The sequence below is a fragment of the Oncorhynchus keta genome, chromosome 12, assembly GCF_023373465.1.
Source record: "Oncorhynchus keta strain PuntledgeMale-10-30-2019 chromosome 12, Oket_V2, whole genome shotgun sequence".
Classification (NCBI taxonomy): Eukaryota; Metazoa; Chordata; class Actinopteri; order Salmoniformes; family Salmonidae; genus Oncorhynchus; species Oncorhynchus keta.
Genome location: NC_068432.1, coordinates 34,954,156 through 34,967,200, shown reverse-complemented (window position 1 = coordinate 34,967,200; position 13,045 = coordinate 34,954,156). Strand labels below are relative to the sequence as shown.

At 43.2% G+C, this 13,045-nt stretch overlaps 1 protein-coding gene across 4 annotated transcripts in view; it reads right to left on the bottom strand.

The window, feature by feature from the left end:
• Window positions 1–13,045, bottom strand: part of LOC118391421 (ARF GTPase-activating protein GIT2-like) — a 29,208-nt gene continuing 16,163 nt past the window's right edge. The window contains exons 15-20 of one of the 4 annotated variants that reach the window (XM_035782799.1): window positions 4,800–5,009; window positions 4,522–4,611; window positions 3,646–3,725; window positions 3,313–3,486; window positions 1,797–1,860; window positions 1–1,537 (exon numbers count right to left, since the gene is read on the bottom strand). In XM_035782799.1, coding sequence (XP_035638692.1) covers window positions 1,328–1,537; window positions 1,797–1,860; window positions 3,313–3,486; window positions 3,646–3,725; window positions 4,522–4,611; window positions 4,800–5,009 — 828 coding nt within the window. In that variant the 3' untranslated portion in view covers window positions 1–1,327. Of the gene's footprint in view, window positions 1,567–1,796; window positions 1,861–1,882; window positions 2,987–3,312; window positions 3,487–3,645; window positions 3,726–4,521; window positions 4,612–4,799; window positions 5,010–13,045 lie in introns of those variants that run through there. The other 3 variants (XM_052458073.1, XM_035782804.1, XM_052458072.1) reach the window with 3 other exon arrangements.

Genomic DNA, 13,045 nt, shown 5'->3' with positions numbered 1-13,045 from the left:
TTGAGTTATAAAGTAAAGTTTATTACTTTAAAAAGGCAGGTATTTAAACCACAAAGGCAATAACTATGACTTGTGTCGGGCTCATAATAACACTCAATGGCACACATAATTGATCATCACTCCCACATCCCTGGACAATACATGACTAATATAAAATAGTCCATACTACATATACAGAACCAATGCTTTTAACACATCTTAACACCGTATTAGTTGCACATGTTTGACCATTAGCAGCATAATCAAGACAATACAAGGCATGGGACACACAAAGGCATAGACTGGGTTTAGCACCACACCCACACAACACAGAGAGAGAGATCACGAGCACAACTTATTGCCGGTGGATATATATGGAAACACATACCACCAAGATTAAAACTTCTCGCATGTCTTCAAACAGCACGGAATATATGAGGAGACTTAACTGTTAAACATACATTTTATGAAAATAAATATTTTGTTAGATAGGTGAGAGATATTGTGTTCATAAATATAATATAGATTAGGGTTGTATGAATTCAGAATATGTTTGTACATTTTCATTATTTCATAAAAAAAGAACACAAATTATAGAATTGGGGTTGGCCATTTTGAGTATCCCTTTGGGAGAGATTTAATTATATATTTTTTAAACACTAAATAAAAATGTATATTGGGCATGTGTATGAGGTACACCTTCTGCTCAAAACTACAAAAAGAAAAATGAAACAATGGAAAACTGGCTTGGCAGTTGTCCTCACTTTTATGGCTTTAGTATAAAACATAGAAATGGCATTCATGGAAAATACCTTGACGAAAGCCTTGTAATGGACGTATCATGACTCATGAGGCAGTATTCCACTAACTTATGTTCAAAATCCCAATGTGTTTGGCATTGAATAAGAAGTTAAAAGCTAACTGCTTAAAATGCTGTTTGAAACCTTTGGACAGTCACGTGTCATTGGTGCATAGGGAAGAGCATCAAGGACAAGCACCCCAGCAGCCACAGAAATGTTTAAATGTGTAACATTGCAAAACTGTTTAGTAACTTCAATGTAACTAGCACGTCTCCAATGAGGTAATCTCAGAGAGGCAGGTCGTCACACTCCAGCAATATTAGTATATTTAACAGACAAACCCATGGACAAATCCCTGGGTTGACCCATGTTTCCGAAGGTACATTTTCTGTAAACGTTCTTCACTAGAAATCTACTATGACCAATTAAGCATTTTAAATAAAAATGGAGGCATAAAAATAATAACATAACGCAACACTGATAACTTGAAATTAGCCATAATGACATATTCAAATATCCAAGAGGGATGTTCGTCTTTGGGTTAAAAATCAGTTGCTGTTTTCTTTGGTTGTCACAGTGACGAGTTGTTTGGCAGCCTTGGCAATGTCGTAGGCGCACTGGATGACCTGCTGCGTGACCAGCTGCATGTCGGAGGGGCAAGGGTCGTGGGGCGTGGCCTTCTGGCACTCCCCCTGGAGCCGGCTGGCACTGGAGGTGAGCAGCCGCAGGGACCCTCTCACTGTGTCAGAGTACGGCCTCTGAGGAGGAGGCAGGGAGGGGTCACATACTGTTGGCAAAACATAGGCAATAAAAGGCCCTCAACGCGAGAGTAATGGGCAGATTTACTGCCGTTGTGTGTGTGCTAAATTATCTCCACCCTGAAGAAAAGAGTGCAACATCTAACAGAACAACAGCTGCAAGACATTTATTTCCCATCCATGTTTACCAAACAAACAACCCTCACTGGCTCTTGCATACAAAGGAGGTGTCTCTGTTGTTGAGGTCATCCCAGCTTACCTTAGGAAACAGAGTGGCCATCTCCCTCACAGCCACATGGATCCTTTCTGAGCATGGTACAAAGCTGAGGGGGATGGAGAAAGAGAACGTCAAGTAAGGGAGTGATCCGTTTTCCAACATAGATGTTAGTAGAAAACTCCGGCCCAGTTTTTTTTCAATAACATTGTTAAACAAATATGTAGAATACTTAGGAATGTTTACAGACGCTTGCTAAGCCCTTGACCTCCGTACTTTATGAAACACCTCTCAAAATAGCAAAGTCAGCCAGTGATATCCTGGTGGAGGTTTATTTGTGGACAAGTGAGAGAATGAGAAGCCCTGGCTAATGGCAGACAAAATAGAGAATATACTGAATACTAAGTGTGTTCATTAATAACAACCATGTGCTCCATTTGAGTAAATTGAACACGTCCTGTATTATTCCATAGACAACAATGGAGGCTGTTAAGCCATGACAATATCAACAATGAATGACAAAACACATGGCTTAAAAAGTAGGTAATGAAATACATCATAACTTTCACCGTTTCAAATCAATAACAATGCCTCCGTTATAACCCAGTAACTAAGTGACTGAGAGGACGCATACAAATTGGCAGGTGTTCTTTGGTCACCAGCTAGAGTGAGGTTTGGTACACAAGCACAAAAGCTAAGCAAATACCACACAGCTTTAGTCAAAGGGGGGCCAATAGTGAGGGTTTGTGTTAAAGACAACACAATCAAGTGGACTGTATAAACACTGAATGAATGCCAGTGTGAAAATGTCTCTATTTTTAATTATTTTTTTTTAAACATAGAACATAAATCCAAGATTGAGAGCACAAATATTAACCAAACAGACAAATATAGATAAGGATAGCCTGTGTGTTGACATGTAGAAGCCCTGTAGTAGGCCTATATTTGGCATTCCATAAGGGAATCTTTGTTTTCTGCCAGCTGCGTTTGACACAAGCCCTGCCCCTCAGCACACAGACAGAGGAGACCGTGACAGTGCCTGGGAGACAGGGACAGAGGCCAGAGTACCAGGAGCCAGGGGGGGTCTCTTCAGCACTCTCAGAGCAGGGCAGCAGGGTAGAGAGACAGCCCTGTTAGAGCAGGGCATCAGGCTGTAGAGACAGACACGTCCGCGGCCACCCCCCTCACAGCAGGGCAGCAGGCCAGAGAAGCAACCTAGACTGCCTGGCCTGGAGCTAGCCCACACCGTGAGGAAGGGAGTCAGACAGACAGGAAAACACAGGGAGGGGAGGACAGAGTGGGAATACAGGATAGTGAAAACAGAACTCAGGAGAACAGAAAGATAGAAAAACGAGATACATCCTCTAAAAAACAATGACTGTAGTAGGTTGAAAGACAGGTGCTGGAAGGTTGGATGAAGGATCAATATATAGACAGCATCATTTCCTATATTTTGAACTGTAAGGGCAAGTTCCACATGAACACACAACCTTTAAGTCAACAGACCTTTTCTCTAACTGCTGATTGGTGTTTTCTGTGTTCTTATGACCCCTGACCTTACCTCTCATGTTTGTTCTCCTGTGCGGCCCTCAGCAGCTCCTGGATGTTCTTGGTGATCTGCTCTGTCTTACAGATGACGTCCTCGGTGAATGGTAGGGTGGAGTCTGCCTCAGTCTCATCCTCCCCCTGATCTGATGTACTGCCGTCCCCCAGCCAACTGCTGTTCCTGCTCAGACTGCATTGGGAGAGGTTACAGGGTAAGGAGCTCCCTCACTTGTGGATCGCTTTGTATAGGATTCACTGCCACATGATTAAGTTCCTACATTTCGCAAACAGTATATTTCTCAAATATACAATATTTTTCTACTATAGAGATTTTAATCAAAAGTCCTACCCGGACTCCTCCAGTCCGGAGTGGTTTGGTGTGTTGTCATAGTCACTCTCCAGCATGCTCTGTCCCTCTAGGCTGCAACCCTACAATGGGAGGAATGATACAGTAAGCTTCCAGACAACTGTTGAATCTGGAGAGAGCATCTGAACAGCAGTACGGACATGTTACAGAGTTCTGAATGTGCTTGATGAAGCATACGTGCCAGAATCATGCTCTCTGAACCTAAAAAGCCATTTCATATTAAAACAGACCTCAATTGGTTTCAAAGCAGAAAGTAAAAAGATGTAGGAAGTTTGAAACCAGGGACCAGCTCCGTGTGGCATTAAGCAGTAGGTACAGCAGTGGGTGCTGTTAGTGCAAGCTTAATATCAAGACATTCTGCTGTACGGGTAAAGGCTTCAGTACAGATGGTTCTCTACCAGTATGGCTGATAAATAATACTATTCACACTATCATGAACCATATATCAATTTGTATTCCTTGTCTGTTTCAACACCACTGTAGCCTTCTGACAGGATGTATGTTTCGGAAACATCATACCGTACATGTAGTGCTTTGTGGTCTTTTAAAACACACTGATGGCAAACACCCATGTTTAGCGCTGGCATACACAAAAAATCATGTTTTTCAGGTACACTACACAACAGTGCTGGCTGGGGGAACAAGGTTCAATGAAGAACAGTAGCAGCAGCACGGTGGTGTATGCAGCCAGGCGATGCTGAGAGGAGATGCAGTGAGGTACAGGAGCAGTTGAAGGACAGAGGGAAGGAGGAGGTAAAGGAGGACAGGAACCGTAGTGGACAAGCAGAGGGGATAGTCCACTCCTTCCCCTGGGGCTGCTGCCCCCACCCTCTCTTGAGGGGAGATTAATTACTTAACCCTTCGAGCTCTTTCATCCCGCGACCAGGACAGGGAGGAGGGGAAGGTAGGGAGGGAGGATGAGGCGGTCCCCAAAGGACCCCTCCCAATCTAGAAAGGGGTCAAATCAAGTTTACACATAAAGGGAGTTGACTATATTCTAGAGGAGGATGGGGGAGGAGATAAATTCACATACAAAAACTGAATTACTGCAGACCAAAACTGCTGACAGCACCGGTCCACTGTGACTGTCCTAGAACAGTCCAGGAGGGAGTGGTGTGAGTGGTCTCTGTACTTACGTTTGTAGGGAGGGGCTGTATGGTGAGGCCGTCGGCACGGCAAGGAGGGTCACCCCTGTGGGGGTACTGCCTCATGCCCGAGCCTGTCTCGTACATGGACATGGGGCGGCCTCCGTGGACAGGGGGGTGGCCAGAGGGGTCCGGAGGTTGTTGCGAGCCCCTGGGGGCCTGCCATTGCAGGGTTGAGTTCTCAGTCTGCAGGGAGTTCAGCTGCAGGGGACAACAGTTCAGAACATCAGCTTTATTTCTGTGTAATAACTTAAATAACAGCCTATGGGTGAAACCTAGGGTGACCATAACATGGAGGATGTGATAGTATCAGTGCAGGTTTAGATGGAGACAAATCTCTCCTTCCAGACTGTAAAAAAGGGAACCCATCCCTGTAGAAAAGGGGAACCCTGGCCAGCCAGAAAGCACAGCTGCACTTCCACTAGAAAAAAATCTTGGTCGATCTAGATTCGTCTGTTCTTTCGACCAATCGATTGGTTGAACCTTTCCCTTATAAAAAGACACACCCACCACGTGTTTTAATACAAATCAACTATATGTAGGCTACTGAGCTTTTCTAATGCTTTAACCACACTGTGATTAAATAATTAAGACACAAATGACTCAAGAGAGCCAGGCCATCCTCCAGCTGCTGCTGGCATTCGCAGATTCTGCCATTAAGCTCCTGAAGTTGCAGGGAGATAATAGGCTACACCAGAGGTTGTCCATTTGGAGTGCCAATTCATCTTCCCATTTCTACCAATCTGCATGCCAGTAATAAAGTCTTCATATCTCAAATTCATTGTGGTTAATCAAAATTCAAAAAAAAAAGTCACAGTACCCCCCTGTATATAGTATCGCTATTGTTATTTTACTGCTGCTCTTTAATTACTTGTTACTTTTATTTATTTTTCTTATCCTTATTTTCTTAAATTGCATTGTTGGTTAGGGGCTTGTAAGTAAGCATTTCACTGTAAGGTCTACTGCACCTGTTGTATTCAGCGCATGTGACTAATACAATTTGATTTGATTTTGAACTTGTATTGCCAACTATGTAAAAAATACCCTCCATGAAGCCAACAAATAAAAACATAGCAGCCCGCAGGTAGAAAATATCGTGATTAAAATATCCTATAAAAGCACACTGGCGAAGCATGGCCTGTCTGCAAGGAACTTGAAACAGTATATGAACTATTAACTTGGGTCTGACCTGAAGCTAGCACGAGCAACATTGTATAAAATATACTGGGTCCTTAGAGTTTCCCATGCCAGTGAGTGCCGGACAGACATAGCTGAAGGCTATTTGCGCAAGGGATATAAAGTAATCAGTTAGGCCTATTTTATGACGTTTCCACGGGATCAGAGCATGACATTTTTTACCCCTTTCACGCCGAGTGTTTATTCGAAAGAGACCTGGAAACGTTGTTCAAATAGGCTACGATGAGTAACTATTGTCATTCTCAATGGATGTAAAAATATACTTAAGAGAGAAGAAGATATGTGAAAATGCTGCCCCCTTCAGATGAAAAGCGTGCCCAGAGTAAACTGCCTGCTACTCAGGCCCAGAAGCTAAGATATGCATATTATTATTTGATTTGGATAGAAAACACTGAAGTTTCGAAAACTGTTTGAATTATGTCTGAGTATAACAGAACTCATATGGCAGGCAAAAACCTGAGAAAAATCCAACCAGTGGGAAATCTGAGGTTTGTAGTTTTTCAACTCATTGCCTTTCTAATATACAGTGTAAATCGGGTCATATTGCACTTCCTAAGGCTTCCACTAGATGTCAACAGTCTTTAGAACCTTGTTTCAGGTTTCTACTGTGAAGGGGAAGAGAATAAGAGCTGATTGACTAAGAGGTCTAAGAGGTCCATGAGCTCAGTCACGCGTGTGGCCGTGAGAGTGACCTGCGTTCCATTGCATTTCTAAAGACAAAGGAATTGTCCGGTTGAAACATTAAGATTTATGTTAACATGCTAAGGATTGTTTCTATACATCATTTGACATGTTTCTACAAACTGTAATAACACTTTTTGGACTTTGTCTGAACTTTCGCCTGGACTTGCCCGTGCCTCGTGAGTTTGGATTTGTGAACTAAACGAGCTAACAAAATAGTTATTTGGACATAAATGGACTTTATCAAACAAAAAACATTTTTTTTTGTGGAACTGGGATTCCTGGGAGTGCATTCTGATGAAGATCAAAGGTAAGGGAATGTTTATTTCTATTTCTGACCTCTGTTGACTCCACAACATGGCGGGTATCTGTATGGCTTGTTTTTGTGTCTGAGCGCTGTACTCAGATTATTGCATGGTGTGCTTTTTTCATAAAGCTTTTTTGAAATCCGACACAGCGGTTGCATTGATGAGAAGTATGTCTTTAATTCATTTGTATCTTTATTCAAAGTTTATGATGACTATTTCTGTAAATTGATGTGGCTCTCTGCAAATTCGCCGGATGTTTGAGGCACAACATTACTGAACATAACGTGCCAATGTAAACTGAGATTTTTGGATATAAATATGAACTTTATCGAACAAAACATACATGTATTGTGTAACATGAAGTCCTATGAGTGCCATCTGATGAAGATCATCAAATGTTAGTGATTCATTTTCTCTCTATTTCTGCTTTTTGTGACTCCTCTCTTTGGCTGAAAAAAATGGCTGTATGTTCTTTGTGACTAGGCTCTGAACTAACAATCATATGGTGTGCTTTCGCTGTAAAGCATTTTTGAAATTGGACACGATGGGTAGATTAACAAGAAGTGAAGCTTTAATTTGGTGTTTACCCTTGTGAATGTATGAAAGTTAAATATTTCCCAAAAATATTTTTGAAATTCGCGCTCTGCCTTTTCAGTGGATGTTGTCGAGGGGTTCTGCTAGCCATATCTGCAAATGGGCACATTTATAGGCCTACATTTGCGCGCAGGTTAGGTAGCCTATGCGTACTCCTATGCATAATCAGGTGCGTGTCCTTACTCAACATTGACAAGAGCACTACAAACAAAAGACAATTAATAACTTGACAACACGTAAATGGAATGAAATTAACCAAAACTTTTTCCACACAAGTGTAGCCTAGCTTGAGCGGTCCGCAAACAAAGTGTCCACTCCGACAATGAGAACGGTAAAAGACTGTTGTAATAATAATATTGAATGCAAAAAAATACTGTAACCAAACAGACATTGTAGATTAGAAATTATGGGAATTAAATGGTAAATGTACTACTGGTGAGCCATCCACACGGATTAGTCCACTGAGACAGGCGTGAATCTGACAGGTGTCTCTTGAGCCATAATATATATACAGTGCCAGTCAAAAGTCAGGGGGCTCTCGAGTGGCGCACCGTCTAAGGCACTGCATCTCAGTGCTAGAGGCGTCATTACAGACCCTGGTTCGATTCCAGGCTGTATCACAACCGGTCGTGATTGGGAGGCCCATAGGGCGGCACACAATTGGCCCAGCGTCGTCCGGGTTAAGGTTTGGCCGTCATTATAAGTGAGAACGTTCTTAACCGATTTGCCTAGTTAAATAAAAGGTTCAATAAAAATATTAAAAGTTGACACACCCTACTCATTCAAGGGTTTTTCTTTATTTTTTTACTATTTTCTACATTGTAGAATAATAGTGAAGACATCACAACTATTAAATAACACACATGGAATCATGTAGTAACCAAAAAAGTGTTATACAAATCAAAATATATTTTACATTCTTCAAAGTTGCCACCCTTTGCCTTGACAGCTTTACACAAGCTTGGCATTCTCTCAACCAGCTTCAACTGGAATGCTATTCCAACAGTCTTGAAGGAGTTCCCACATATGCTGAGCATTTGTTGGCTGCTTTTCCGTCACTCTGTGGTCCAACTCATCCCAAACCATCTCAATTGGGTTGACGTTGGGTGATTGTGGAGGCCAGGTCATCTGATGTAGCATTCCACCACTCTCCTTTTCAACAGGACAATGACCCGAAACACACCACCAGGCTGCGTAAGGGCTATTCTGGTTAGAGCCGTTCTGTGAAGGAAGTAGTACACAGTGTTGTGCAGAGATCTTTAGTTTCTTGGTAATTTCTCGCATGGAATAGCCTTCATTTCTCAGAACAAGAATAGACTGACGAGTTTCAGAAGAAAGTTATTTGCTTCTGGCCATATTGAGCCTGTAATCAAACCCACAAATGCTGATGCTCAAGATACTCAACTAGTCTAAAAGGTGGCCAGTTTTATTGCTCCTGTAATTAGCACAACAGTTTTCAGCTGTGCTAACATAATTGCAAAAGGGTTTTCTAATGATCAATTAGCCTTTTAAAATTATAAACTTGGATTAGCTAACACAACATGCCATTGTGGTTGCTGATAATGGGCCTATGTAGATTTTCCATTAAAAAAAACTGACATTCCAAGCTACAATAGTCATTTACAACATTACCAATGTCTACACTGTATTTCTGATCAATTTGATGTTACACAAAATGTGCTTTTCTTTCAATTTTTAAGAGAATCCAAACTTTTGAACGGTAGTGTGTGTATATATACAGTTGAAATCAGAAGTTCACATACACTTAGTCATTAAAACTTGTTTTTCAACCTCTTCACAACTTTCTTGTTAATAGCCTATAGTTTTTGGCAAGTCGGTTAGGACATCTACTTTGTGCATGACAAGTCATTTTTCCAACAATTGTTTACAGACAGATTATTTCACTTATTCACTGTATCACAATTCCAGTGGGTCAGAAGTGTACACACACTAAGTTGACTGTGCCTTTAAACAGCATGGGAAATTCCAGAAAATTATATAATGGCTTTAGAAGCTTCTGATAAATGATGTCAATTAGCCTGAGTGAATTGGAGGTGTACCTGTGGATGTATTTCTCAAGGCCCGCCTTCAAACTCAGTGCCTCTTTGCATGACATCATGGGAAAATCAAAATAAATAAGCCAAGACCTCAGAAAGAGAAATGGTAGACCTCCACAAGTCTGGTTCATCATTGGGAGTAATTTCCAAATGCCTGAAGGTACCACGTTCATCTGTACAAACAATAGTATGCAAGTATAAACACCATGGGACCACGCATCCATCATACAAATTTTCTAGATGGCGTAGCAGTGTAGGCGTGTTTTGTTCGTCCTCTCGTGTACTTTTGTATATATTTCACCCCCCCAAAAATTCTCTCTTTTTGATTTTTAATTCAATTATACGGTCTGGTAACCTGCCTCACCCAATGTGATACGGAATAACTATTATTTTTTACTTTGGAACACATTCAAGAACCTCCAGAAGCTAACCAGCTAATTAGCTACAAGCTATTCAGTAATTTTTAGCCACTGCTAGCAGCTTTTACCTTCTGCACAGACGCCAGCCCTGTTCTTAGCCTGGATATTACTCGCCAATCTACCAGTATCGGACTATCTCTCCACAACAACGCTGGATTCCTGTCGTAATCCCTGAGCCACTACTTCTGATCCTCACAGCTAGCTTGCAGCTAGCTAGCTCACAGCTATTCCTTGTCCCCAACGCTCTAGGCGACCAGTTTTGATAGCCTTTAGCCGCACCCTCACCCTACTCTGTTCCCCGGGTGATGTGGAGGTAAACACAGGCCCTGCATGTCCCCAGGCACCCTCATTTGTTGACTTCTGTGATCGAAAAAGCCTTGGTTTCATGCATGTCAACATCAGAAGCCTCCTCCCTAAGTTTATTTTACTCACTGCTTTAGCACACTCTGCCAACCCTGATGTCCTTGTCGTGTCTGAATCCTGGCTTAGGTAGGCCACCAAAAATTCAGAGATTTCCATACCCAACTATAACACTTTCCGTCAAGATAGAACTGCCAAAAGGGGAGGAGTTGCAATCTACTGGAGAGATAGCCTGCAAAGTTCTGTCATACTTTCCAGGTCTATGCCCAAACAGTTCGAACTCCTAATTTTAAAAATTAATCTCTCCAGAAATAAGTCTCTCACTGTTGACGCCTGCTACCGGACCCCCTCAGCTCCCAGCTGTGCCCTGGACAACATCTGTGCATTGATCGCCCCCCATTTAGCTTCAGAGTTTGTTCTGTTAGGTGACCTAAACTGGGATATGCTTAACACCCCGGCAGTCCTACAATCTAAGATAGATGCCCTCAATCTCACACAAATCATCAAGGAACCCACCAGGTACAACCCTAAATTCGTAAACATGGGCATAGACATTATCCTGACCAACTTGCCCTCCAAATACACCTCTGCTGTCTTCAATCAGGATCTCAGCAATCACTGCCTCATTGCCTGTATCTGCTACGGGTCCGCGGTCAAATGACCACTCCTCGTCACTGTCAAACGCTCCATAAAACCTTTCTGTGAGCAGGCCTTTCTAATCGACCTGGCCCGGGTATCCTGGAAGGATATTGACCTCATCCCGTCAGTTGACGATGCCTGGTCATTCTTTAAAAGTAACTTCTTCACCATCTTAGACAAGCATGCTCCGTTCAAAAAATGCAGAACTAAGAACAGATATAGCCATTGGTTCACTCCAGACCTGACTGCCCTCGACCAGCACAAAAACATCCTGTGGCGGACTGCAATAGCATCAAATAGTCCCCGCGATATGCAACTGTTCAGGGAAGTCAGGAACCAATACACGCAGTCAGTCAGGAAAGCAAAGGCCAGCTTTTTCAAGCAGAAATTTGCATCCTTTAGCTCTAACTCCAAAAAGTTCTGGGACACTGTAAAGTCCATGGAGAACAAGAGCACCTCCTCCCAGCTGCCCACTGCACTGAGGCTAGGTAACACAGTCACCACCGATAAATCTGTGATAATCGAAAACTTCAACAAGCATTTCTCAACGGCTGGCCATGCCTTCCTCCTGGCTACTCCAACCTCGGCCAACAGCTCGCCCAAGCCTCCCCAGCTTCTCCTTTACCCAAATCCAGATAGCAGATGTTCTGAAAGAGCTGCAAAACCTGGACCCATACAAATCAGCTGGGCTTGACAATCTGGACCCTCTATTTCTGAAACTGTCCGCCGCCATTGTCGCAACCCCTATTACCAGCCTGTTCAACCTCTCCTTCGTATCATCTGAGATCTCCAAGGATTGGAAAGCTGCCGCGGTCATCCCCCTCTTCAAAGGGGGAGACACCCTGGACCCAAACTGTTACAGACCTATATCCATCCTGCCCTGCCTATCTAAGGTCTTCGAAAGCCAAGTCAACAAACAGATCACTGACCATCTCAAATCCCACCGTACCTTCTCCGCTGTGCAATCCGGTTTCCGAGCCGGTCACGGGTGCACCTCAGCCACGCTCAAGGTACTAAACGATATCATAACCGCCATCGATAAAAGACCGTACTGTGCAGCTGTCTTCATCGACCTGGCCAAGGCTTTCGACTCTGTCAATCACCATATTCTTATCGGCAGACTGGTTCACCAACTACTTTGCAGACAGAGTTCAGTGTCAAATCGGAGGGCATGTTGTCCGGTCCTCTGGCAGTCTCTATGGGGGTACCACAGGGTTCAATTCTTGGGCCGACTCTATTCTCTGTATATATCAGAAAATATATTGTACTTCCGGCGCTGACAGAGATGGCCGCTTCGCGTTCCTAGGAAACTATGCAGTTTTTTTTTTTTTTTACGTGTTATTTCTTACATTGGTACCCCAGGTCATCTTAGGTTTCATTACATACAGTCGAGAAGAACTACTGAACTACCATCAGTACGACCAAGAATATGACTTTCGCGAAGCGGATCCTGTGTTCTGCCTTTCACCCAGGACAACGGAATGGATCCCAGCCGGCGACCCCAAAAAACGACTTTGAAAAAGGGGAAAACGAAGCGGTCTTCTGGTCAGACTCCGGAGACGGGCACATCGTGCACCACTCCCTAGCATTCTCCTCGCCAAAGTCCAGTCTCTTGACAACAAGGTTGATGAAATCTGAGCAAGGGTAGCATTTCAGAGGGACATCAGAGACTGTAACGTTCTTTGCTTCACGGAAACATGGCTCACTGGAGAGACGCTATCGGAGACGGTGCAGCCAGCTGGTTTCTTCACGCATCGCGCCGACAGAAACAACCATCTTTCTGGTAAGAAGAGGGGCGTATGCTTTATGGTTAACGTGACGTGGTGTGGCCACAACAACATACAGGAACTCAAGTCCTTCTGTTCACCTGATTTAGAATTCCTCACAATCAAATGTCGACCGCATGATCTACCAAGGGAATTCTCTTCGATTATAATCACAGCCGTATATATTCCCCCCCCAAGCAGACACATCGATGGCTC